Source organism: Triticum urartu, chromosome 1A, assembly GCF_056163025.1.
Source record: "Triticum urartu cultivar PI428250 chromosome 1A, HENAU_Tu73, whole genome shotgun sequence".
NCBI classification, from domain to species: Eukaryota; Viridiplantae; Streptophyta; class Magnoliopsida; order Poales; family Poaceae; genus Triticum; species Triticum urartu.
Window position 1 is genome coordinate 540,390,720 of NC_141873.1, and position 27,744 is coordinate 540,418,463.

General features: G+C 48.0%; 2 protein-coding genes across 2 annotated transcripts; both read right to left on the reverse strand.

Annotated features, from left to right (window-relative positions):
• Nucleotides 1-455: 455 nt before the first annotated feature.
• Nucleotides 456-2,125, reverse strand: LOC125537940 (mitogen-activated protein kinase kinase kinase 17). The gene is given in 2 exon segments (XM_048701258.2): nucleotides 456-629; nucleotides 632-2,125. Coding segments are annotated over 2 exon segments (1,404 nt in total). The 5' UTR covers nucleotides 1,862-2,125.
• A 13,375-nt stretch (nucleotides 2,126-15,500) lies between these two features.
• Nucleotides 15,501-16,563, reverse strand: LOC147992383 (uncharacterized). Its single transcript, XM_087539020.1, has one exon. The coding sequence runs from the start codon at nucleotides 16,515-16,517 to the stop codon at nucleotides 15,501-15,503; it is 1,017 nt and encodes a 338-aa protein (XP_087395146.1). The 5' UTR covers nucleotides 16,518-16,563.
• Nucleotides 16,564-27,744: the final 11,181 nt, after the last annotated feature.

The following is a 27,744-nucleotide window of genomic DNA, read 5'->3' on the forward strand; positions in this document are numbered from 1 at the left end:
CAATGTCATCCGAAGTTGAGCTATTCTATGTTCACAATGAATGGTATTGTGGGCAAGTTATATCCACTAACTAATACATATTCTGAGAATTAATATGATTTATTGCTTGACTATAGAAAGATTTAAAGCGAGTCAAGGTACATAAAACTCTTTTGCTTGTTAGTTCCTCTTACCAAGTAGTTATAGAGAAGAATGACACATTTGATCCTCAATTTCATCTTTTCAAGTGATAATTTTTATTAATCATGACTTTGCAGGATAAAAATGAATTGCAATGACTGGACCAGGTGATGAATCTTCATAGCTTGATAGGGTAAATAATGTCCCTGTTATCATTAATTAGTTGCTAAAAATAATTATTCAACTGTAGGCTTAACTTTCCATTTATCTATTACTGACCAATATATGGGTTTGTTTATGCTAATCTATTTTGCGTCTCTCGTATCTCCATATATTTATGGAAATTTATGTGTCCATATACTTATGAAAGTTCCTACCATTATACCGGAGAATAGATGGGCGCAGCAACGCGCCATCGATGATCTAGTAAGGGAGTATGATCGGTGAAAAGGAGGAGCAGTGCAAGCATGTGCAGGAACGAAATCAGTTGCATTAGTATTTTTGTTGCAAAACAACAATTTAGTAGTAGTATACATGATAGCCCGTGAGAAACTGAATCTTCCAAAGATTGATGCCTAGCACTACAACTTTGCTGGACTGACTCATCGTAGCCCTCTCCCGCGTTGACGAAGCTGCTATACTGCACGAGTATGGCGTCGAGAACGCCGGACTCTTCTCCACATGGTGTGATCGCGTCATCCAGTTCAGCCGTCTCCTCGGCCGCCACCGGAACTGCTTCCGATGGCCCGGAGAGCACATCGATCCATCCCTCGTCCGAGTCCCAGTCCGGGAGCGCCGATGCAGGGCAGGCCAATGCCCGCATCCTCCTCTCGGCCGTGCTCTCGTGCTCCGCCGCCTCTTCGGTGTCTGACTCAGACTCCCATAACGCCGCGTCCAGCGTGCTCTTCGGCGACACCCATTTGCTTTTGCTCTCCACGGCTTGTGGCTTCGCGTCGACGATGCCGGCGGAGGCCAAGAACGGGTGGTCCAGGAGCTGCGCCGCCGTGCACCGCTCGCTGGCCTGCCTGACCAAGCACCCGCGCAGGAAGTCCTTGGCCTCAGCGGACATCCACTCGGGCACCTCGGGAGCGGCCTCCGTGTAGCCGATCCGGTGCAGCGCCGCGAGCGCGTTGCCGTCCATGCCGCTCCAGGGCGCGCGTCCAGTGGCCATCTCGACAACCATGCAGCCGAGCGCCCATACGTCGGCCGCGGGGCCTTGCTCCTCGCCGCGCGCCACCTCCGGCGCCATGAAAGCGGGCGTGCCGCCGATGATCGGCACATCAGCGCCGGCATCCCTCGCGCACCCGAAATCCGCGAGCTTGGCGCGGCCGTCGGCGCCGATCACGATGTTGCGCGCCTTGACGTCCCCGTGCACCATCCCGGCGCCGTGGAGGTACGCTAGCCCGGCCGCCACGTCGGCCGCGTAGCCGCGGACGGCGCGCTCGTCGAGGCCCCCGTCGATCGCCACCCGGTCCGCCAGCGAGCCGCCAGGGGCGAACTCGAGGAAGAGCTGGAAGGAGCCGTCGCGGGCGCCGCGGCCGCCTATGCAAGAGACGACGCGCGGGGAGCGCAGGCCGGACATGATGCACTGCTCCCTCCTCAGCGCCGCCGCGCAAGCCGCGCTCGCCGACTTGACGGCGAAGAGCTCCCCGGAGGGGTCGTCCGCGGCAAGGAAGACCTCGGCCCCCGAGGCGCCGCGGCCGAGCGTGCGCACCCGCGTCCATTGCTTGCTCATGGCCATCGTCGTCTTCTCTTGTGTAATCTGCTGGGAATTTGGGATTGCTGTGGATTCTGTTGGTACTCTGTTGTGGAGCTTGCTGGTGCCCAAGCTGAATGAATTGTTGATGAGTTCCTTTTTTTGGCGGTTGTGCGTATATATAGGTTGAGGGGGTGGGAGGGGAAGAAAGGAAGGCTCTGTACATGGGAGAAGAAAAATTTAGAACATGTGGCGTGTGCTGGGATTAGGAAAGGAAATCCAGAAGCGAAAAGGCATGGGAAGCAAGCTGCTTCGCGTATCGGCACGCGCTCGCGGCGGCGGCGTCCTCCTGTGGCCATGGATGGACTAGCATGTGAGTGGGAACGCCCGGACGGGGCTTGACCAAGCTTAGTGCTCGGCCTATTCTCATCCGCGTTAATTAATGTCGTTTAGGAGTCGGAAAAGGCAAAAACCGTGTCAAATCACTCGCGTCCAGGTCGTCTTGCCCAGGCTCAAACGGGCCGGTGATTCTTGGAAGGTACAAACGGGCTTGAAAATTAAGTAATCTGCTGGAGTAGCGAAAATTCGTTGGCGCTCCCGGGAGCGTGCGCTTCTGCACGCAAAAAATATATTTTAAATAGTGAAAAAATTCTAATTTTTTTTACGCATACATCTTAATATTATATGTGTGTATAACAAGTTTCGGAGAAAACCGACATCTTATGTAGCTTGTGTAAAAAGACAAAATGGTATCTTGTGAAAAGCATTTTTTAACACCGGATTTTGTCTTTTTCAAACGCGACACATAAGTTGTCAATTTTTAGCGAAACGACTTTGTGAGCACGTACAATATCGACATATACACGCCAAGCTTTTGTTTGAATTTTTTTAACATTTAAAAATATGTTTAAAACACATTTTAAAAATCAGGAGCGCGCCCTCTCATGTGCCAAAACGCCACACTCGCTGGAGTAGTACTTTTCATCAAAGTCTTGGTCGCTCATAGCGAGACGAGCTGTGTGAATCGGAGCAGTGTGCAGCTGGGTTGCCAGAGTCTAGTCTGGTGTAAACGGACACAATGGGGTCTCGAGGTCAGCGGCTGCACCTGAACGGAACGGAGTTGGCCAGTTGGGTCTCCTCTCCACGGTTGGTATGCTACTTTGACATTGTGGCAAGAGTTTGCCAAGTCCACCCCTGTACTTTTTTTCTTGAAACGGAGGCAAAAGATTTGCCTCTTCAATTAAATAAGGAAGAGTAGAGTTTAGAATTTTACAACGCACTCACAAATAAGCGGCATGACAATTACTCGTACAATATGATGTTCCCTAGCTTTCTTGCGCCAGCAGTAACCCAAAGTTTAGCATATTCTAAAATGTTGGTTAGGAGGACCGGTGGTGGTGCGCTTTTTTGACGGAATATTCGGGCGTTTCTCTCATTCCAAATGGTCGAAGAAACAAGCATGGTGAGGGAAGCCATTGCGTGGCGGTGAGGGTTGCGATCGTCGGGTTTTTTTTTGCCACCACTCAGTGACGGTTGCTTCTAGCTGCCAATCGGAGGTGTCCATGTGCGTGAGCCCAAGCCTCTCGATGATTGATCTCCAGAGCCTAAGCGTGTAACGACACTTGACAAAGAGGTGTATCCCCGTTTCTTGTTCTCTTTTGCAAAGCGGGCAAGGGCCACAGTTTGGCCAACCTCGCTTCTCCAGACGATCGGCAGTCCAAATCCTATCTTGCAAAGCCAACCAAGCAAAGAATTTAACCTTTGGAGGTGCCCAAGCCTTCCACACCATGCGGTCTATGGGGGACAGAGTCAGGCCTAAAAATTGCGCTTTGTAGGCGGTGCTCGCCGTGTAGATCCCATTGTTCGCATGCTTCCAGATGATGTTGTCTGCGGCTTGCTCATCAAGGTGGAAGTCTTGTACAAGCATCCAAAGGTTAAAGAATTCCGAAATGCGGTTGACGGAGATGGCAGTGTCATGCTTGATCTTGAGGATCCAAGCGTTCCCCTTCAGAGCCTTACGCACCTTCCAATTCTTTCTCTTCGATGCCTCATAGATTAGAGGTGCAATGTCCTTGGGCTTGCGCCCCAGGAGCCAAGGGGAGTCCCAAAAAGGTGTTTTGGCACCGTCGCCGACAGTGATAGTCGTAGATGCATAGATTAGATGCATAGAAGAACTGGAGGTCCTCTTCAGTGCAGGGGTTGTCAGAGCCAACACATAATCTGCGGGGCTCCTTCCATTCGTACCATAGCCAACGAAGCCGCAACGCCCGTGCAAACTTGTTGGTATCGAGCACTCCAAGGCCACCATAATCTTTTGGTCTGCACACCATTTTCCAGTTGACCTTGCATTTGGCTCCCGTGGTCTTCTCCGCACCCGACCAAAGGAAGGCCCTCTCAATCTTGTTGAGTGTATCCAGAATGCCCTGCGGCACAATGAGAGGCGTGATAGAGAAAACCGCTTGGGAGGAGATGACGGACTTGACGAGGGTCGTGCGTCTGATAGCAGTGATGTTTTGGCCATCCCAAGTGGTTAATTTTCTGTCTGCCTTGTCCACCAAGTATTGGAAATCCACCATCTTTAGCTGCCAAACCGATAGAGGTAAGCCTAGGTATTTCACCGGGAAGGAAGCACGGATCACCGGCATATTCCGAAGAATGCGCTCAAGGTCGAGATGGTTGCAACGAATTGGCACGACCGAGCTTTTTTGGAAGTTGGTGCAGAGGCCCGTCACATCACCAAAGCCTCGTAAGATCGTAGCTAGGTTGTCAATGTCCCTCTTGATGGGTGCCACAAAGACCACAGCATCATCCGCATACAGGGAGGTTCTCATCACAGCTCCCCGGCCACGAAGCTTATGGAGGAGCCCTTTCCGCATGGCGAGGTCCAATATCTTATGCAAAGGGTCAATCGCAAGGACAAATAGGAGGGGGGGAAAGGGGGTCCCCCTGCCTGAACCCACTCCCGTGCTTGATCGGAGGGCCGGGCACCCTGTTTAGCATGATTCTCGATGAAGATGAGGAAAGAAGTGCCGCAATCCATGCCCGAAATTTAGGCGGGAACCCTAGCCGTTGCAGGAGCTCAAGAAAGTATCCCCACTTGACCGAATCAAAGGCCTTCTTTATGTCAAGCTTGAGAAGGAGGGAATAGGTGAAGGAAATATGCCCTAGAGGCAATAATAATGTTATTATTTTATTTCCTTATATCATGATAAATGTTTATTATTCATGCTAGAATTGTATTATCCGGAAACATAGTACTTGTGTGAATACATAGACAAACCAAACGTCACTAGTATGCTTCTACTTGACTAGCTCATTAATCAAAGATGGTTATGTTTCCTAACCATAGACATGTGTTGTCATTTGATTAACAGGATCACATTATTAGGAGAATGATGTGATTGACATGACCCATTCCATTAGCTTAGCACCCGATCGTTTAGTATGTTGCTATTGCTTTCTTCATGACTTATACATGTTCCTATGACTATGAGATTATGCAACTCCCGTTTGCCGGAGGAACACTTTGTGTGCTACCAAACGTCACAACGTAATTGGGTGATTATAAAGGAGCTCTACAGGTGTCCCCAAAGGTAAATGTTGGGTTGGCGTATTTCGAGATTAGGATTTGTCACTCCGATTGTCGGAGAGGTATCTCTGGGCCCTCTCGGTAATGCACATCACATAAGCCTTGCAAGCATTGCAACTAATGAGTTAGTTGCGAGATGATGTATTACGAAACGAGTAAAGAGACTTGCCGGTAACGAGATTGAACTAGGTATTGAGATACCGACGATCAAATCTCGGGCAAGTAAAATACCGATGACAAAGGGAACAACGTATGTTGTTATGCGGTCTGACCGATAAAGATCTTCGTAGAATATGTAGGAGCCAATATGAGCATCCAGGTTCTGCTATTGGTTATTGACCGGAGACGTGTCTAGGTCATGTCTACATTGTTCTCGAACCCGTAGGGTCCGCACGCTTAAAGTTTCGATGACAGTTATATTATGAGTTTATGAGTTCTGATGTACCGAAGTTAGTTCGGAGTCCCAGATGTGATCACGGACATAACGAGGAGTCTCGAAATGGTCGAGACATAAAGATTGATATATTGGACGGCTATATTCGGACACTGGAAGTGTTCCGGGTGATTTCGGAGAAAACCGGAGAGCCGGAGGATTACCGGAACCCTACCGGGAGAAGTAATGGGCCATATGGGCCTTAGTGGAGAGAGAGAGGGGCAGCAAGGGTGGGCTCCCCCCTGGTACGAATTGGACTAGGAGAGGGGGGGCGGCGCCCCCCTTTCCTTCTCCTTCCCCCTCCTAGTAGGAGTCCTACTCCTACTAGGAGGAGGACTCCTCCTGGCGCGCCAATAGGGGCCGGCCGGCCTCCTCCCCTTGCTCCTTTATATACGGGGGCAGGGGGCACCCCTAGACACACAAGTTGATCCACGTGATCATATTCTTAGCCGTGTGTGGTGCCCCCTTCCACCATAATCCTCGATAATATTGTAGCGGTGCTTAGGCGAAGCCCTGCGACGGTAGTACATCAAGATTGTCACCACGCCGTCGTGCTGACGGAACTCTTCCCCGACACTTTGCTGGATCGGAGTCCGGGGATCGTCATCGAGCTGAACGTGTGCTAAAACTCGGAGGTGCCGTAGTTTTGGTGCTTGATCGGTCGGGCCGTGAAGACGTACGACTACATCAACCGCGTTGTGCTAACGCTTCCGCTGTCGGTCTACAAGGGTACATAGATCACACTCTCCCCTCTCGTTGCTATGCATCACCATGATCTTGCGTGTGCGTAGGAATTTTTTGAAATTACTACGTTCCCCAACAGTGGTATCAGAGCCTAGGTTTTATGTGTTGATGTTATATGCACGAGTAGAACACAAGTGAGTTGTGGGCGATATAAGTCATACTGCTTATCAGCATGTCATACTTTGGTTCGGCGTTATTGTTGGACGAAGCGGCCCGGACCGACATTACGCGTACGCTTACGCGAGACCGGTTCTCCCGACGTGCTTTGCATAAAGGTGGCTAGCGGGTGACAGTTTCTCCAACTTTAGTTGAACCGAGTGTGGCTACGCCCGGTCCTTGCGAAGGTTAAAACAACACCAACTTGACAAACTATCGTTGTGGTTTTGATGCGTAGGTAAGATTGGTTCTTGCTTAAGCCCGTAGCAGCCACGTAAAACTTGCAACAACAAAGTAGAGGACGTCTAACTTGTTTTTGTAGGGCATGTTGTGATGTGATATGGTCAAGACATGATGCTAAATTTTATTGTATGAGATGATCATGTTTTGTAACCAAGTTATCGGCAACTGGCAGGAGCCATATGGTTGTCGCTTTATTGTATGCAATGCAATTGCGCTGTAATGCTTTACTTTATCACTGAGCGGTAGCGATAGTCGTGGAAGCATAAGATTGGCGAGACGACAACGATGCTACGATGGTGATCAAGGTGTCGCGCTGGTGACGATGGTGATCACGACGGTGCTTCGAAGATGGAGATCACAAGCACAAGATGATGATGGCCATATCATATCACTTATATTGATTGCATGTGATGTTTATCTTTTATGCATCTTATCTTGCTTTGATTGACGGTAGCACTTTAAGATGATCTCTCACTAATTATCAAGAAGTGTTCTCCCTGAGTATGCACCGTTGTGAAAGTTCTTCGTGCTGAGACACCACGTGATGATCGGGTGTGATAGGCTCTACGTTCAAATACAACGGGTGCAAAACAGTTGCACACGCAGAATACTCAGGTTATACTTGATGAGCCAAGCATATACAGATATGGCCTCGGAACACGGAGACCGAAAGGTCGAGCGTGAATCATATAGTAGATATGACCAACATAGCGATGTTCACCAATGAAACTACTCCATCTCACGTGATGATCGGACATGGTTTAGTTGATTTGGATCACGTAATCACTTAGAGGATTAGAGGGATGTCTATCTAGGTGGGAGTTCTTTAGTAATATGATTAATTGAACCTAAATTTATCATGAACTTAGTACCTGATAGTATCTTGCTTGTTTATGTTTGATTGTAGATAGATGGCCCGTGCTGTTGTTCCGTTGAATTTTAATGCGTTCCTTGAGAAAGCAAAGTTGAAAGATGATGGTAGCAATTACACGGACTGGGTCCGTAACTTGAGGATTATCCTCATTGCTGCACAGAAGAATTACGTCCTGGAATCACCGCTGGGTGCCAGGCCTGCTGCTGGAGCAACACCAGATGTTATGAACGTGTGGCAGAGCAAATCTAATGACTACTCGATAGTTCAGTGTGCCATGCTTTGCGGCTTAGAATCGGGACTTCAACGACGTTTTGAACGTCATGGAGCATATGAGATGTTCCAGGAGTTGAAGTTAATATTTCAAGTAAATGCCCGGATTGAGAGATATGAAGTCTCCAATAAGTTCTATAGCTGCAAGATGGAGGAGAACAGTTCTGTCAGTGAGCATATACTCAAAATGTCTGGGTATAATAATCACTTGATTCAATTGGGAGTTAATCTTCCAGATGATTGCGTCATTGACAGAATTCTCCAATCACTGCCACCAAGCTACAAGAGCTTCGTGATGAACTATAATATGCAAGGGATGAATAAGACTATTCCCGAGCTCTTCGCAATGCTGAAAGCTGCGGAGGTAGAAATCAAGAAGGAGCATCAAGTGTTGATGGTCAATAAGACCACTAGTTTCAAGAAAATGGGCAAAGGGAAGAAGAAGGGGAACTTCAAAAAGAACAGCAAGCAAGTTGCTGTTGGGGAACGCAGTAATTTCAAAAAAATTCCTACGCACACGCAAGATCATGGTGATGCATAGCAACGAGAGGGGAGAGTGTTATCTACGTACCCACGCGGACCGACTGCGGAAGCGTTGAAGCAACGTAGAGGAAGTAGTCGTACGTCTTCTCGATCCGACCGATCCAAGCACCGTTACTCCGGCACCTCCGAGTTCTTAGCACACGTACAGCTCGATGACGATCCCCAGGCTCCGATCCAGCAAAGCGTCGGGGAGGAGTTTCGTCAGCACGACGGCGTGGTGACGATCTTGATGTTCTACAGTCGTAGGGCTTCGCCTAAGCACCGCTACAATATGATCGAGGTGGAATATGGTGGCAGGGGGCACCGCACACGGCTAAGGAACGATCTCAAGGATCAACTTGTGTGTAGAGGTGCCCCCTGCCCCCGTATATAAAGGATCCAAGGGGGAGGGGGCGGCCGGCCAGGAGGAGGGCGCAGGAGGAGTCCTGCTCCTACCAGGAGTAGGACTCCCCCCCAATCCTAGTTGGAATAGGATTCCCCGAGGGGGAAAGAGAGAGAGGGGGGCCGGCCACCTCTCCTTGTCCTAATAGGACTAGGGGAGGGGGGAGGCGCGCGGCCCACCTTGGGCTACCCCTTTCTCCTTTCCACTAAAGCCCACTAAGGCCCATATAGCTCCCGGGGGGTTCCGGTAACCTCCCGGTACTCCGGTAAAATCTCGATTTCACCCGGGACACTTCCGATATCCAAACATAGTCCAATATATCAATCTTTATGTCTCGACCATTTCGAGACTCCTCGTCATGTCCGTGATCACATCCGGGACTCTGAACTAACTTCGGTACATCAAAATGCATAAACTCATAATAACTGTCATCGTAACGTTAAGCGTGCGGACCCTACGGTTCGAGAACAATGCAGACATGACTGAGACACATCTCCGGTCAATAACCAATAGCGGGACCTGGATGCCCATATTGGCTCCTACATATTCTACGAAGATCTTTATCGGTCAGACCGCATAACAACATACGTTGTTCCCTTTGTCATCGGTATGTTACTTGCCCGAGATTCGATCGTCGGTATCCAATACCTAGTTCAATCTCGTTACCGGCAAGTCTCTTTACTCGTTCCGTAATACATCATCTCACAACTAACATATTAGTTGTAATGCTTGCAAGGCTTATGTGATGTGCATTACCGAGAGGGCCCAGAGATACCTCTCCGACAATCGGAGTGACAAATCCTAATCTCGAAATACGCCAACCCAACATGTACCTTTGGAGACACCTGTAATGCTCCTTTATAATCACCCAGTTACGTTGTGACGTTTGGTAGCACCCAAAGTGTTCCTCCGGCAAACGGGAGTTGCATAATCTCATAGTCATAGGAACATGTATAAGTCATGAAGAAAGCAATAGCAACATACTAAACGATCGTGTGCTAAGCTAATGGAATGGGTCATGTCAATCAGATCATTCAACTAATGATGTGACCTCGTTAATCAAATAACAACACTTTGTTCATGGTTAGGAAACATAACCATCTTTGATTAACGAGCTAGTCAAATAGAGGCATACTAGTGACACTCTGTTTGTCTATGTATTCACACATGTATTATGTTTCCGGTTAATACAATTCTAGCATGAATAATAAACATTTATCATGATATAAGGAAATAAATAATAACTTTATTATTGCCTCTAGGGCATATTTCCTTCAGTTGCTACTCAAGAAAAGAAACCCAAACCTGGACCTAAGCCTGAATCTGAGTGCTTCTACTGCAAGCAGACTGGTCACTGGAAGCGGAACTGCCCCAAGTATTTGGCGGATAAGAAGGATGGCAAGGTGAACAAAGGTATATGTGATATACATGTTATTGATGTGTACCTTGCTAATGCTCGCAGTAGCACCTGGTATTTGATACTGGTTCTGTTGCTAACATTTGCAACTCGAAACAGGGACTACGGATTAAGCGAAGATTGGCTAAGGACGAGGTGACGATGCGCGTGGGAAATGGTTCCAAAGTCGATGTGATCGCGGTCGGCACGCTACCTCTACATCTACCTTCGGGATTAGTATTAGACCTAAATAATTGTTATTTGGTGCCAGCGTTAAGCATGAACATTATATCTGGATCTTGTTTGATGCGAGACGGTTATTCATTTAAATTAGAGAATAATGGTTGTTCTATTTATATGAGTAATATCTTTTATGGCCATGCACCCTTAAAGAGTGGTCTATTCTTATTAAATCTCGATAGTAGTGACACACATATTCATAATGTTGAAGCCAAAAGATGCAGAGTTGATAATGATAGTGCAACTTATTTGTGGCAGTGCCGTTTGGGTCATATCGGTGTAAAGCGCATGAAGAAACTCCATACTGATGGGCTTTTGGAATCACTTGATTATGAATCACTTGGTACTTGCGAACCGTGCCTTATGGGTAAGATGACAAAAACACCGTTCTCCGGTACTATGGAGAGAGCAACAGATTTGTTGGAAATCATACATACAGATGTATGTGGTCCGATGAATGTTGAGGCTCGTGGCGGATATCGTTATTTTCTCACCTTCACAGATGACTTAAGCAGATATGGGTATATCTACTTAATGAAACATAAGTCTGAAACATTTGAAAAGTTCAAAGAATTTCAGAGTGAAGTTGAAAATCATCGTAACAAGAAAATAAAATTCCTACGATCTGATCGTGGAGGAGAATATTTGAGTTACGAGTTTGGTGTACATTTGAAACAATGCGGAATAGTTTCGCAACTCACGCCACCCGGAACACCACAACGTAATGGTGTGTCCGAACGTCGTAATCGTACTTTACTTGATATGGTGCGATCTATGATGTCTCTTACTGATTTACCGCTATCGTTTTGGGGTTATGCTCTAGAGACGGCCGCATTCACGTTAAATAGGGCATCATCAAAATCCGTTGAGACGACGCCTTATGAACTATGGTTTGGCAAGAAACCAAAGTTGTTGTTTCTGAAAGTTTGGGGCTGCGATGCTTATGTGAAAAAGCTTCAACCTGATAAGCTCGAACCCAAATCGGAGAAATGTGTCTTCATAGGATATCCAAAGGAAACTATTGGATACACCTTCTATCACAGATCCGAAGGAAAAACTTTTGTTGCTAAATTCGGAAACTTTCTAGAGAAGGAGTTTCTCTCGAAAGAAGTGAGCGGGAGGAAAGTAGAACTTGATGAGGTAACTGTACCTGCTCCCTTATTAGAAAGTAGTACATCACAGAAACCAGTTTCTGTGACACCTACACCAACTAGTGAGGAAGCTAATGATGATGATCATGAAGCTTCAAAACAAGATACTACTGAACCTCGTAGATCAACCAGAGTAAGATCCGCACCAGAGTGGTACGGTAATCCTGTTCTGGAAGTCATGATACTAGATCATGATGAACCTACGAACTATGGAGAAGCGATGGTGAGCCCAGATTCTGAAAAATGGCTTGAAACCTTGAAATCAGAGATGGGATCCATGTATGAGAACAAAGTATGGACTTTGGTTGACTTGCCCAATGATCGGCAAGCAATTGAGAATAAATGGATCTTTAAGAAGAAGACTGACACTGACGGTAATGTTACTGTCTACAAAGCTCGACTTGTCGCAAAAGGTTTTCGACAAGTTCAAGGGATTGACTACGATGAGACCTTCTCACTCGTATCGATGCTTAAGTCTGTCCGAATCATGTTAGCAATTGCCGCATTTTATGATTATGAAATTTGGCAGATGGATGTCAAAACTGCATTCCTGAATGGATTTCTGCAAGAAGAGTTGTATATGATGCAACCGGAAGGTTTTGTCGATCCAAAGGGAGCTAACAAAGTGTGCAAGCTCCAGCGATCCATTTATGGACTGGTGCAAGCCTCTCAGAGTTGGAATAAATGCTTTGATAGTGTGATCAAAGCATTTGGTTTTATACAGACTTTTGGAGAAGCCTGTATTTACAAGAAAGTGAGTGGGAGCTCTGTAGCATTTCTGATATTATATTTAGATGACATATTACTAATCGGAAATGATATAGAATTTCTGGATAGCATAAAGGGATACTTGAATAAGAGTTTTTCAATGAAAGACCTCGGTGAAGCTGCTTACATATTGGGCATTAAGATCTATAGAGACAGATCAAGACACTTAATTGGACTTTCACAAAGCACATACCTTGACAAAGTTTTGAAAAAGTTCAAAATGGATCAAGCAAAGAAAGGATTCTTGCCTGTGTTACAAGGTGTGAAATTGAGTAAGACTCAATGCCCGACCAATGCAAAAGATAGGGAGAAAATGAAATATGTTCCCTATGCTTCAGCCATAGGCTCTATCATGTATGCAATGCTGTGTACCAGACCTGATGTGTGTCTTGCTATAAGTCTAGCAGGCAGGTACCAAAGTAATCCAGGAGTGGATCACTGGACAGCGGTCAAGAACATCCTGAAATACCTGAAAAGGACTAAGGATATGTTTCTCATATATGGAGGTGACAAAGAGCTCATCGTAAATGGTTACGTTGATGCAAGCTTTGACACTGATTCCGGACGATTCTAAATCGCAAACCGGATACGTGTTTACATTAAACGGTGGAGCTGTCAGTTGGTGCAGTTCTAAACAAAGCGTTGTGGTGGGATCTACATGTGAAGCGGAGTACATAGCTGCTTCGGAAGCAGCAAACGAAGGAGTCTGAATGAAGGAGTTCATATCCGATCTAGGTGTCATACCTAGTGCATCGGGTCCAATGAAAATCTTTTGTGACAATACTGGTGCAATTGCATTGGCAAAGGAATCCAGATTTCACAAGAGAACCAAGCACATCAAGAGACGCTTCAATTCCATCCGAGATCTAGTCCAGGTGGGAGACATAGAGATTTGCATGATACATACGGATCTGAATGTAGCAGACCCGTTGACTAAGCCTCTTCCACGAGCAAAACTGATCAGCACCAAAGCTCCATGGGTGTTAGAATCATTACTGTGTAATCTAGATTATTGACTCTAGTGCAAGTGGGAGACTGAAAGAAATATGCCCTAGAGGCAATAATAATGTTATTATTTTATTTCCTTATATCATGATAAATGTTTATTATTCATGCTAGAATTGTATTATCCGGAAACATAATACTAGTGTGAATACATAGACAAACCAAATGTCACTAGTATGCCTCTACTTGACTAGCTCATTAATCAAAGATGGTTATGTTTCCTAACCATAGACATGTGTTGTCATTTGATTAACGGGATCACATTATTAGGAGAATGATGTGATTGACATGACCCATTCCATTAGCTTAGTACCCGATCGTTTAGTATGTTGCTATTGCTTTCTTCATGACTTATACATGTTCCTATGACTATGAGATTATGCAACTCCCGTTTGCCGGAGGAACACTTTGTGTGCTACCAAACGTCACAACGTAATTGGGTGATTATAAAGGAGCTCTACAGGTGTCTCCAAAGGTAAATGTTGGGTTGGCGTATTTCGAGATTAGGATTTGTCACTCCGATTGTCGGAGAGGTATCTCTGGGCCCTCTCGGTAATGCACATCACATAAGCCTTGCAAGCATTGCAACTAATGAGTTAGTTGTGAGATGATGTATTACGAAACGAGTAAAGAGACTTGCCGGTAACGAGATTGAACTAGGTATTGAGATACCGATGATCGAATCTCGGGCAAGTAAAATACCGATGACAAAGGGAACAACGTATGTTGTTATGCGGTCTGACCGATAAAGATCTTCGTAGAATATGTAGGAGCTAATATGAGCATCCAGGTTCCGCTATTGGTTATTGACCAGAGACGTGTCTCGGTCATGTCTACATTGTTCTCGAACCCGTAGGGTCCGCACGCTTAAGGTTTTGATGACAGTTATATTATGAGTTTATGAGTTTTGATGTACCGAAGGAGTTTGGAGTCCCGGATGAGATTGGGGACATGACGAGGAGTCTCGAAATGGTTGAGACGTAAAGATCGATATATTGGACGACAATATTCGGACATCAGAAAGGTTCCGAGTGATTCGGGTATTTTCGGAGGTACCGGGGAGTTACGGGAATACGAGGAAGAAGCAGTGGGCCTTAATGGGCCTTAGTGGGAAGGACCGTGAGGTGGCGCGCGCCCCTCCCAAGCCTAGTCTGAATTGGACAAGGGGTTTGGGGCGCGACCCCTCTCTCCCTTCCTTCCCCTCTTCCCCCCTTTCCCCCCTTCTCCTAGTTGGACTAGGAAAGGAGGAAATCTACTCCAACTAGGAGTAGGAATCCTACTCCCCTGGTGCGCCCCTCCTAGGGCCGGCCTCCTCCCCCCCTTGCTCCTTTATATACGGGGGCAGGGGGCACCCCATGGACACACAAGTTGATCTTCAAGATCGTTCTCTTAGCCGTGTGCGGTGCCTCCCTCCACCATAGTCCTCGATAATATTGTAGCGGTGCTTAGACGAAGCCCTGCGACGGTAGAACATCAAGATCGTCACCACGCTGTCGTTCTGACGGAACTCTTCCCCGACACTTTGCCGGATCGGAGTCCGGGGATCGTCATCGAGCTGAACGTGTGCTAGAACTCGGAGGTGCCGTAGTTTCGGTGCTTGATCGGTCGGGCCGTGAAGACGTACGACTACATCAACCGCGTTGTGCTAACGCTTCCGCTTCCGGTCTACAAGGGTACGTAGACAACACTCTCCCCTCTCGTTGCTATGCATCACCATGGTCTTGCATGTGCGTAGGAATTTTTTTGAAATTACTACGTTCCCCAACACTCTCCTCCAGAGAGCGGCGTCTGGAGGCCCGTGGCGACGCCTGGCGCGATGGACTACGCCCATGAGCCTCAATGAGCACCGGCTCATGGGCGCCCAGTAGCTCGAGGGCGCGGGCCGGCTCATCACTGCCCGAGCCCGATCCCCGCAGAATGGCCAGCGCTGGTGCTGTCATGGCGGCGTCCACCGGACCTATCTCTGGTGCGCTCTTGGCCCCCCTCGCGCTGGCGCTCACGCGGGTTGCGGGAAAGCGAGCGTCGGACCCTGGCGCCCCAGCCTTCCCGAGGGCGACCTCCTTCACGTCCGCGCCTTCCGTCGCGGTCGCCGTCGTCTTCGCGTCTGTCTGCATGGCACTTAGCGCACCCCTGAGCTGGACGGCGCTCTCGCGGAACAAAGGTGCCATCGACCACCTTCCTGTACCAGGTGAACTCATGCACATCTGGTGGCGGTGGGTTGTCGTCGTCGTCGCCGGCCTTGGAGTGGTCCTCGTGGAGGTCGAGGTGGATGAGGACGCGATGGCGGAGCCCCCGCCGTCCACGGCTGCGGTGACCGCGGGCCGGAAGTGTGAGCCACTTAACCTTGGGGATGGCGTTGGGGTTCGCCGTCCAAGCCCAGAGCGCCAGGTCTCTGGTGTCCTCCTTGCGAAGCGACCGCTGCTCGATGTAGTCAAGCGAGCATCCGCGGCCGATGAGGAAGGTGGCTATGTAGTTGTTCCAGCCGTGGAGAGGGACACCTTCCAAGCAGAGGCGAACATGATGGAGCTGGTCTTCGTTGTCTACATGAGCCTCGAGCCTCCACTCTTGCATGTAGATGAGGTGGCCGGCGCCCCGAAGGTGGCCGCGGGACACGGTGTCGGCGCAGTGGTGTTGGTACACGAAGCGAACAAGGAACTGCTCGGGGTAGTGCTTGACCACCTCGACGTCGGCCAGTCTTGCGCCCAGCTCCGTGGCAAGCTCAGCCGCCACCTGCTGGCAGGGAATGTCCTGCCGCGCCCCATCGAGCCATGCGACGGCACAGTTGGCGGAGAGGATGGCTGCCTCGGCCTGCATCTCCGGCGTCACCGGGACAACCACGAGGTCCTCCTCCGGCCTGAGCGCAGGGTCGCCAAGGCGTGGCACCTCGGGGTCGCCACGGCGTGGCATCGTGGCTGGGCCGGCGTGAAGCTGCAGCAGGGGAGGCGGGCAAGGGATCTCCCAGCCCCAGCCAGGACGAGGCAGCACCTCTTTGTTGGAAATATGCCCTAGAGGCAATAATAAAAGCATTATTATTATATTTCTTTGTTCATGATAATTGTATTTATTCATGCTATAATTGTGTTATCCGGAAATCGTAATACATGTGTGAATAACAGACACCAACATGTCCCTAGTAAGCCTCTAGTTGACTAGCTCATTGATCAACAGATAGTCATGGTTTCCTGATTATGGACATTGGATGTCATTGATAACGAGATCACATCATTAGGAGAATGATGTGATGGACAAGACCCAATCCTAAACATAGCATAAGATCGTATAGTTCGTCTGCTAGAGTTTTCTAATGTCAAAGTATCTTTTCCTTAGACCATGAGATCGTGTAACTCCCGGATACCGTAGGAGTGCTTTGGGTGTACCAAACGTCACAACGTAACTGGGTGACTATAAAGGTATACTACGAGTATCTCCGAAAGTGTCTGTTGGGTTGATACGGATCAAGACTGGGATTTGTCACTCCGTATGACGGAGAGGTATCACTGGGCCCACTCGGTAATGCATCATCATAATGAGCTCAAAGTCACCAAGTGTCTGGTCACGGGATCATGCATTACGGTACGAGTAAAGTGACTTGCCGGTAACGAGATTGAACGAGGTATTGGGATACCGACGATCGAATCTCGGGCAAGTAACATACCGATTGACAAAGGGAATTGCATACGGGGTTGATTGAATCCTCGACATCGTGGTTCATCCGATGAGATCATCGTGGAGCATGTGGGAGCCAACATGGGTATCCAGATCCCGCTGTTGGTTATTGACCGGAGAGTCGTCTCGGTCATGTCTACATGTCTCCCGAACCCGTAGGGTCTACACACTTAAGGTTCGGTGACGCTAGGGTTGTAGGGATATGTATATGCAGTAACCCGAATGTTGTTCGGAGTCCCGGATGAGATCCCGGACATCACGAGGAGTTCCGGAATGGTCCGGAGGTAAAGATTTATATATGGGAAGTCCTGTTTCGGCTATCGGGACAAGTTTCGGGGTCATCGGTATTGTACCGGGACCACCAGAAGGGTCCCGAGGGTCCACCGGGTGGGGCCACCTGTCCCGGGGGGCCACATGGGCTGTAGGGGGTGCGCCTTGGCCTACATGTGCCAAGGGCACCAGCCCCAAAAGGCCCATGCGCCTAGGGTTTCAAGGAGGAAGAGTCCTAGGAGGGGAAGGCACCTCCTAGGTGCCTTGGGGAGGAAGGATTCCTCCCCCTTGGCCGCACCCCCCTAGGAGATTGGATCTCCTAGGGCCGCCCCCCCCTTGGCCCTCCTATATATAGTGGGGGAAGGAGGGCTTTTCATCTACGCCTTTGGTTGCCTCCTTCTCCCTCTCCAACACCTCCTCCTCCTCCATAGCGCTTGGCGAAGCCCTGACGGAGTACTGCAGCTCCATCACCACCACGCCGTCGTGCTGCCGCTGGAGCCATCTTCCTCAACCTCTTCTTCCTTCTTGCTGGATCAAGAATAAGGAGACGTTACGCTGACCGTACGTGTGTTGAACGCGGAGGTGCCGTCCGATTGGTGCTAGGATCTCCGGTGATTTGGATCACGTCGTGTTCGACTACACCATCCCCGTTCTTTGAACGCTTCCGCTCGCGATCTACAAAGGTATGTAGATGCATCCGATCACTCGTTGCTAGATGAACTCATAGATGGATCTTGGTTAAACCGTAGAAAAAATTTTGTTTTCTACAACGTTCCCCAACAGTGGCATCATGAGCTAGGTCTATGCGTAGTTCTTCTTGCGCGAGTAGAACACAATTTGTTGTGGGCATAGATGTTGTCAACTTTCTTGCCGCTACTAGTCTTATCTTGCTTCAACGGTATTGTGGGATGAAGCGGCCCGGACCAACCTTACACGTACGCTTACGTGAGACCGGTTCCACCGACTAACATGCACAAGTTGCATAAGGTGGCTGGAGGGTGTCTGTCTCTCCTACTTTACTTGGAGCGGATTCGATGAAAAGGGTCCTTATGAAGGGTAAATAGAAGTTGACAAATCACGTTGTGGCTTTCACGTAGGTAAGAAAACGTTCTTGCTAGAACCCTACTTCAGCCACGTAAAACTTGCAACAACAATTAGAGGACGTCTAACTTGTTTTTGCAGCAAGTGCTTTGTGATATGATATGGCCAAAGTTGTGATGAATAATGAATGATCTATATGTGATGTATGAGATGTTCATGCTATTGTAATAGGAATCACGACTTGCATGTCGATGAGTATGACAACCGGCAGGAGCCATTGGAGTTGTCTTTATTTTTGTATGACCTGTGTGTCATTGAGAAACGCCATGTAAATTACTTTACTTTATTGCTAAACGCGTTAGCCATAGTAGTAGAAGTAATAGTTGGCGAGAAACTTCATGGAGACACAATGATGGAGATCATGATGATGGAGATCATGGTGTCATGCCGGTGACAAGATGATCATGGAGCCCCAAGATGGAGATCAAAGGAGCTATGTGATATTGGCCATATCATGTCACTATTATTATTTGATTGCATGTGATGTTTATCATGTTTTTCATCTTGTTTGCTTAGAACGACGGTAGTAAATAAGATGATCCCTCATAATAATTTCAAGAAAGTGTTCCCCCTAACTGTGCACCGTTGCGACAGTTCGTTGTTTCAATGCACCACGTGATGATCGGGTGTTTGATTCAAAACGTTCACATACAACGGGTGTAAGACAGATTTACACATGCAAACACTTAGGTTGACTTGACGAGCCTAGCATGTGTATAGACATGGCCTCGGAACACAGAAGACCGAAAGGTCGAGCATGAGTCGTATAGAAGATATGATCAACATGAAGATGTTCACCGATGTTGACTAGTCCGTCTCACGTGATGATCGGACACGGCCTAGTTGACTCGGATCATGTTATACTTAGATGACTAGAAGAGGGATGTCTATCTAAGTGGGAGTTCATTGATTAATTTGATTAGATGAACTTAATTATCATGAACTTAGTCTAAAATCTTTACAATATGTCTTGTAGATCAAATGGCCAATGTAGTCCTCAACTTCAACGCGTTCCTAGAGAAAACCAAGCTGAAAGACGATGGCAGGAACTATACAGAATGGGTCTGGAACCTGAGGATCATCCTCATAGCTGCCAAGAAAGATTATGTCCTATAAGCACCGCTGGGTGACGCACCTGTTCTCCCTGCAGAACAAGACGTTATGAATGCTTGGCAGGCACGTACCGATGACTACTCCCTCGTTCAGTGCGGCATGCTTTACAGCCTAGAGCCGGGGCTCCAAAAGCGTTTTGAGAGACATGGAGCATATGAGATGTTCGAAGAGCTGAAAATGGTTTTCCAAGCTCATGCCCGGGTCGAGAGATATGAAGTCTCCGACAAATTCTTCAGCTGTAAGATGGAGGAAAATAGTTCTGTCAGTGAGCACATACTCACTATGTCTGGGTTACATAACCGCTTGACTCAGCTGGGAGTTAATCTCCCGGATGACGCGGTCATTGAAAGAATCCTCCAGTCGCTTCCACCGAGCTACAAGAGCTTTGTGATGAACTTCAATATGCAGGGAATGGAAAAGACCATTCCTGAAGTATTTGCTATGCTGAAATCAGCAGAGGTAGAAGTCAAGAAGGAACATCAAGTGTTGATGGTCAATAAAACCACTAAGTTCAAGAAGGGCAAAGGTAAAAAGAACTTCAAGAAGGACGGCAAGGGAGTTGCCGCGCCCGGCAAGCAAGCTGCCGGGAAGAAGCCAAAGAATGGACCCAAGCCCGAGACTGAGTGCTTTTATTGCAAGGGAAGTGGTCACTGGAAGCGGAACTGCCCCAAATACTTAGCGGACAAGAAGGTCGGCAAAACAAAAGGTATATATGATATACATGTAATTGATGTGTACCTTACTAGTACCCGTAGTAGCTCCTGGGTATTTGATACCGGTGCAGTTGCTCACATTTGTAACTCAAAGCAGGGGCTGCGGAATAAGCGGAGACTAGCAAAGGACGAGGTGACGATGCGCGTCGGGAATGGTTCCAAGGTCAATGTGATCGCCGTCGGCACGCTACCTCTATATTTACCTTCGGGATTAGTTTTAAACCTTAATAATTGTTATTTAGTGCCAGCTTTGTGCATGAACATTGTATCGGGATCTCGTTTAATTCGAGATGGCTACTCATTTAAATCCAAGAATAATGGTTGTTCTATTTATATGAGAGATATGTTTTATGGTCATGCTCCTATGGTGAATGGTTTGTTCTTAATGAATCTCGAGCGTAATGCTACACATATTCATAGTGTGAGTACCAAAAGATGTAAAGTTGATAATGATAGTCCCACATACTTGTGGCACTGCCGCCTTGGTCACATAGGTGTCAAACGCATGAAGAAGCTCCATGCAGATGGACTTTTAGAGTCTCTTGATTACGAATCATTTGACACGTGCGAACCATGCCTCATGGGTAAGATGACCAAGACTCCGTTCTCAGGAACAATGGAGCGAGCAACCAACTTATTGGAAATCATACATACTGATGTGTGCGGTCCAATGAGTGTTGAGGCTCGCGGTGGCTATCGTTATGTTCTCACCCTCACTGATGATTTGAGTAGGTATGGGTATATCTACTTAATGAAACACAAGTCTGAAACCTTTGAAAAGTTCAAGGAATTTCAGAGTGAGGTTGAGAATCAACGTGACAAGAAAATCAAGTTTCTACGATCAGATCGTGGAGGAGAATACTTGAGTCACGAATTTGGCACACACTTAAGAAAATGTGGAATAGTTTCACAACTCACGCCGCCTGGAACATCTCAGCGTAATGGTGTGTCCGAACGTCGTAATCGCACTCTATTAGATATGGTACGATCTATGATGTCTCTTACCGATTTACCGCTATCTTTTTGGGGCTATGCTTTAGAGACTGCCGCATTCACTTTAAATAGGGCTCCGTCGATATCCGTTGAGACGACACCGTTTGAATTATGGTTTGGGAAGAAACCTAAGCTGTCGTTTCTGAAAGTTTGGGGATGCGATGCTTATGTCAAGAAACTTCAACCTGAAAAGCTCGAACCCAAGTCGGAAAAATGCGTCTTCATAGGATACCTTAAAGAAACTATTGGGTATACCTTCTACCTCAGATCCGAGGGCAAGATCTTTGTTGCCAAGAATGGATTCTTTCTAGAGAAAGAGTTTCTCTCGAAAGAAGTAAGTGGGAGGAAAGTAGAACTTGATGAAGTGTTACCTCTTGAACCGGAAAATGGCACAACTCAAGAAAATGTTCCTGAGGTGCCTGCACCAACTAGAGAGGAAGTTATTGATGATGATCAAGATACTTCTGATCAAGCTCCTACTGAAATTCGAAGGTCCACAAGGACACGTTCCGCACCAGAGTGGTACGGCAACCCTGTCTTGGAAATCATGTTGTTAGACAACGGTGAACCTTCGAACTATGAAGAAGTGATGGCGGGCCCGGATTCCGACAAATGGCTAGAAGCCATGAAATCCGAGATAGGATCCATGTATGAAAACGAAGTATGGACTTTGACTGACTTGCCCGTTGAACGGCGAGCCATAGAAAATAAATGGATCTTTAAGAAGAAGACAGACGCAGATGGTAATGTGACCATCTATAAAGCTAGGCTTGTCGCTAAGGGTTATCGACAAGTTCAAGGGGTTGACTACGATGAGACTTTCTCACCGGTAGCGAAGCTAAAGTCCGTCCGAATCATGTTAGCAATTGCCGCATTCTACGATTATGAAATATGGCAAATGGACGTCAAAACGGCATTCCTTAATGGTTTCCTTAAGGAAGAATTGTATATGATGCAGCCGGAAGGTTTTGTCGATCCTAAGAATGCTAACAAGGTGTGCAAGCTCCAACGCTCGATTTATGGGCTGGTGCAAGCATCTCGGAGTTGGAACATTCGCTTTGATGAGATGATCAAAGCGTTTGGGTTTACGCAGACTTATGGAGAAGCCTGCGTTTACAAGAAAGTGAGTGGGAGCTCTGTAGCATTTCTCATACTATATGTAGATGACATACTTTTGATGGGAAATGATATAGAACTCTTGGACAGCATTAAGGCCTACTTGAATAAGAGTTTTTCAATGAAGGACCTTGGTGAAGCTGCTTATATATTAGGCATCAAGATCTATAGAGATAGATCAAGACGCCTCATAGGTCTTTCACAAAGCACATACCTTGATAAGATATTGAAGAAGTTCAATATGGATCAATCTAAGAAGGGGTTCTTACCTGTGTTACAAGGTATGAAATTGAGCTCAGCTCAATGTCCGACCACGGCAGAAGATATAGAAGAGATGAGTGTCATCCCCTATGCCTCAGCCATAGGTTCTATTATGTATGCCATGCTGTGTACCAGACCTGATGTAAACCTTGACGTAAGTTTGGTAGGAAGGTACCAAAGTAATCCCGGCAAGGAACACTGGACAACGGTCAAGAATATCCTGAAGTACCTGAAAGGACTAAGGAAATGTTTCTCGTTTATGGAGGTGACGAAGAGCTCGTCGTAAAGGGTTACGTCGACGCTAGCTTCGACACAGATCTGGATGACTCTAAGTCACAGACCGGATACGTGTATATTTTGAATGGTGGGGCAGTAAGCTGGTGCAGTTGCAAGCAAAGCGTCGTGGCGGGATCTACATGTGAAGCGGAGTACATGGCAGCCTCGGAGGCAGCACATGAAGCAATATGGGTGAAGGAGTTCATCACCGACCTAGGAGTCATACCCAATGCGTCGAGGCCAATCAAACTCTTTTGTAACAACACTGGAGCTATTGCACTTGCCAAGGAGCCCAGGTTTCACAAGAAGACAAGGCACATCAACCGTCGCTTCAACTCCATTCGTGAAAATGTTCAAGATGGAGACATAGAGATTTGTAAAGTACATACGGACCTGAATGTAGCAGATCCGTTGACTAAACCTCTCCCTAGGGCAAAACATGATCAACACCAGAATTCCATGGGTGTTCGATTCATCACAATGTAACTAGATTATTGACTCTAGTGCAAGTGGGAGACTGTTGGAAATATGCCCTAGAGGCAATAATAAAAGCATTATTATTATATTTCTTTGTTCATGATAATTGTCTTTATTCATGCTATAATTGTGTTATCCGGAAATCGTAATACATGTGTGAATAACAGACACCAACATGTCCCTAGTAAGCCTCTAGTTGACTAGCTCGTTGATCAACAGATAGTCATGGTTTCCTGATTATGGACATTGGATGTCATTGATAACGAGATCACATCATTAGGAGAATGATGTGATGGACAAGACCCAATCCTAAACATAGCATAAGATCGTATAGTTCGTCTGCTAGAGTTTTCCAATGTCAAAGTATCTTTTCCTTAGACCATGAGATCATGTAACTCCCGGATACCATAGGAGTGCTTTGGGTGTACCAAACGTCACAACGTAACTGGGTGACTATAAAGGTATACTACGGGTATCTCCGAAAGTGTCTGTTGGGTTGATACGGATCAAGACTGGGATTTGTCACTCCGTATGACGGAGAGGTATCACTGGGCCCACTCGGTAATGCATCATCATAATGAGCTCAAAGTGGCCAAGTGTCTGGTCACGGGATCATGCATTACGGTACGAGTAAAGTGACTTGCCGGTAACGAGATTGAACGAGGTATTGGGATACCGACGATCGAATCTCGGGCAAGTAACATACCGATTGACAAAGGGAATTGCATACGGGGTTGATTGAATCCTCGACATCGTGGTTCATCCGATGAGATCATCGTGGAACATGTGGGAGCCAACATGGGTATCCAGATCCCGCTGTTGGTTATTGACCGGAGAGTCGTCTCGGTCATGTCTACATGTCTCCCGAACCCGTAGGGTCTACACACTTAAGGTTCGGTGACGCTAGAGTTGTAGGGATATGTATATGCAGTAACCCGAATGTTGTTCGGAGTCCCAGATGAGATCCCGGACGTCATGAGGAGTTCCGGAATGGTCCGGAGGTAAAGATTTATATATGGGAAGTCCTGTTTCGGCTATCGGGACAAGTTTCGGGGTCATCGGTATTGTACCGGGACCACCGGAAGGGTCCCGAGGGTCCACCGGGTGGGGCCACCTGTCCCGAGGGGGCCACATGGGATGTAGGGGGTGCGCCTTGGCCTACATGGGCCAAGGTCACCAGCCCCAAAAGGCCCATGCGCCTAGGGTTTCAAGGAGGAAGAGTCCTAGGAGGGGAAGGCACCTCCTAGGTGCCTTGGGGAGGAAGGATTCCTCCCCCTTGGCCGCACCCCCCTAGGAGATTGGATCTTCTAGGGCCGCCCCCCCTTGGCCCTCCTATATATAGTGGGGGAAGGAGGGCTTTTCATCTACGCCTTTGGTTGCCTCCTTCTCCCTCTCCAACACCTCCTCCTCCTCCATAGCGCTTGGCGAAGCCCTGACGGAGTACTGCAGCTCCATCACCACCACGCCGTCGTGCTGCCACTGGAGCCATCTTCCTCAACCTCTTCTTCCTTCTTGCTGGATCAAGAATAAGGAGACGTTACGCTGACCGTACGTGTGTTGAACGCGGAGGTGCCGTCCGATTGGTGCTAGGATCTCCGGTGATTTGGATCACGTCGTGTTCGACTACATCATCCCCGTTCTTTGAACGCTTCCGCTCGCGATCTACAAAGGTATGTAGATGCATCCGATCACTCGTTGCTAGATGAACTCATAGATGGATCTTGGTGAAACCGTAGAAAAAATTTTGTTTTCTGCAACGTTCCCCAACACTCTTGACAAGCAGTAGACGATACAGGGCGGGGGAGCGGAGGAGGAGGCACAGCAGGGCCGTCGAGGGAGCTTAATGGCTTCCAGTTGTTGCTGCAACCACGCGACTTGTGCCCATTTTGAAGGCAGCAGGAGCAGCGGATGGGATCCCTGCACAGCTCAGCACGGTGACCCCGGTGTAGGCATCGGCAGCAGCGGCCAAGGAGCCATCGAGGGATGGGCTCCAGCTTGAATGCAGGGGCAGGGGCGGCCAAAGCCGGGCGGCACGGGCCTTTGGTTGACACGACGAGCTGCCAGCCGCCGGTCAGATCGGCATCGCGCCCCGCGCCCGTCCTCGCCACCGGTGAAATGATCGATATGGTTGACTAGAGGGGGGTGAATAGGCAACTACCAATTTTTAGCTTTTCTTTACCAAATTAAACTTTGCATCAAAGTAGGTTGTCTAGATATGCAACTTGGTGAGCAACATATATGATGCAATAACAACAAGCATACAAGCAAGCAAGGGTAGAAACAATAAAGAGTTTGCACAAGTAAAGGTAAGAGATAACCAAGAGTGGAACCCGTGGAGACGAGGATGTGTTACCGAAGTTCCTTCCTTTTGAAGGGAAGTACGTCTTCGTTGGAGCGGTGTGGAGGCACAATGCTCCCCAACAAGCCACTAGGGCCATCGTATTCTCCTCACGCCCTCACACAATGCGAGATGCCGTGATTCCACTATTGGTGCCCTTGAAGGCGGCGACCGAACCTTTACAAACAAGGTTGGGGCAAACTCCACAACTTAATCGGAGGCTCTCAACAAGACCACGAAGCTTCACCACAATGGAATATGGCTCCGAGGTGACCTCAACCGTCTAGGGTGCTCAAACACCCAAGAGTAACAAGATCCGCTAGGGATGAGTGGGAGAATCGAAAATCCCTTGGTGGAAGTGTAGATCGGGGCCTTCTCAACCACTCCCGAGCAAATCAACAAATTTGATTGGCTAGAGAGATAGATCGGGCGGAAATGGAGCTTGGAGTATTTAATGGAGCTTGAGCAATAAATGGAGCTTGAGCAATAAATGGAGCTTGGGGGAGGAAGAGGTGGGTGGGAAGGAGGAAGGGGACTCCCTTTTATAGTGGGGGCAACAATCCCGTTGCCCCGCCCCCCACCAACCAGCCCCGCACAGGGCGGCACTACCGCTGAGAGGGGACGGTACTACCACCAGGCGACGGTACTGTCGCGCCACCCAGCGGTACTACTGCGCTGAGGAGACTTAGTAGGGAACGGACCCCAATTGCGGTACTACCGTGGTGGTAGGGCGGTACTACCGCTCCTGGAACGGTACTACCGCCACTACAACCGTGACTAGTGCCGCAAAACCCGACACGAGAAAAATACCTCTCGAATCAAGGCGGTAGGACCCAGACTACCCAGCGGTACTACGGCAGTGGGGTCAAGGGCGGTAGTACCGCTGTGGAGCGGTACTGCCGCTTGTGAACGTGATGATTGCACCCATGCAAAACCCCAGCGGACCCCCTCTTGATAGTACGGTGCCCTCTACGCAACTAGTCCACCGAGAAAGAAACGAAAGAGCTACACCGTCTTGAAATACACTCCAAGGGGAAGAAGGCGTCTCGTGCCAGGGGAGAATCTGTGAATTGTTCAAAGCACAAGATTAGTCTGCAAACATGTTGTCATCAATCACCAAAACTACCTTGAGAGAGATATGCCGTAACAATCTCCCCCTTTTTGGTGGATTGATGACAACTAGGGATTTGCGCAAGGAAAAGAAATAAAACGAAGAAAACTAAGAACTACAAAATATAGACGGGCTCCCCAGAATGTGTGCACCAAGAGATGGCACGACCCACACATTCGGATCAAGACTCCCCCTATATTTTATAGTCCAACAATACTAAGCACAAGATATATGAGAGAATTGAATAAAAAGGACAAGCATGCATCTCACAATAAACTACAGTACTCAGACATGACATAAGTAATAAGGTAGCGATAGGGAGCATATGTCTCACACCATATGTCTAGAGCTTAGGTCTCACACCAAACCAAACCAAAGAAGGACACCAAGAGAACACACAAGAAACCACAAGATGACACAAAACACGGCACAAGAGGCAAATCCCTACACTCTCTCCCCCTTTGGCAGCGAGGCACCAAAAAGGGCATAGAGTGACACTACGACTCCAGGTGATGGGAGGTGGAAGAGCTCGAACATCACATCTCTGCATCTTCATCGTGGGTCGAAAACTTCTCGGCATCGGAGTCGGTCCAGTGGCAATTCTAATGAATCCAGTCCTCCTCTTCAGTGATCTAACCCTCAGACCCACTGGCAACTGTTGCTCCCATCTGACGCATGAGCTCCTTGTGGCACGTCCTG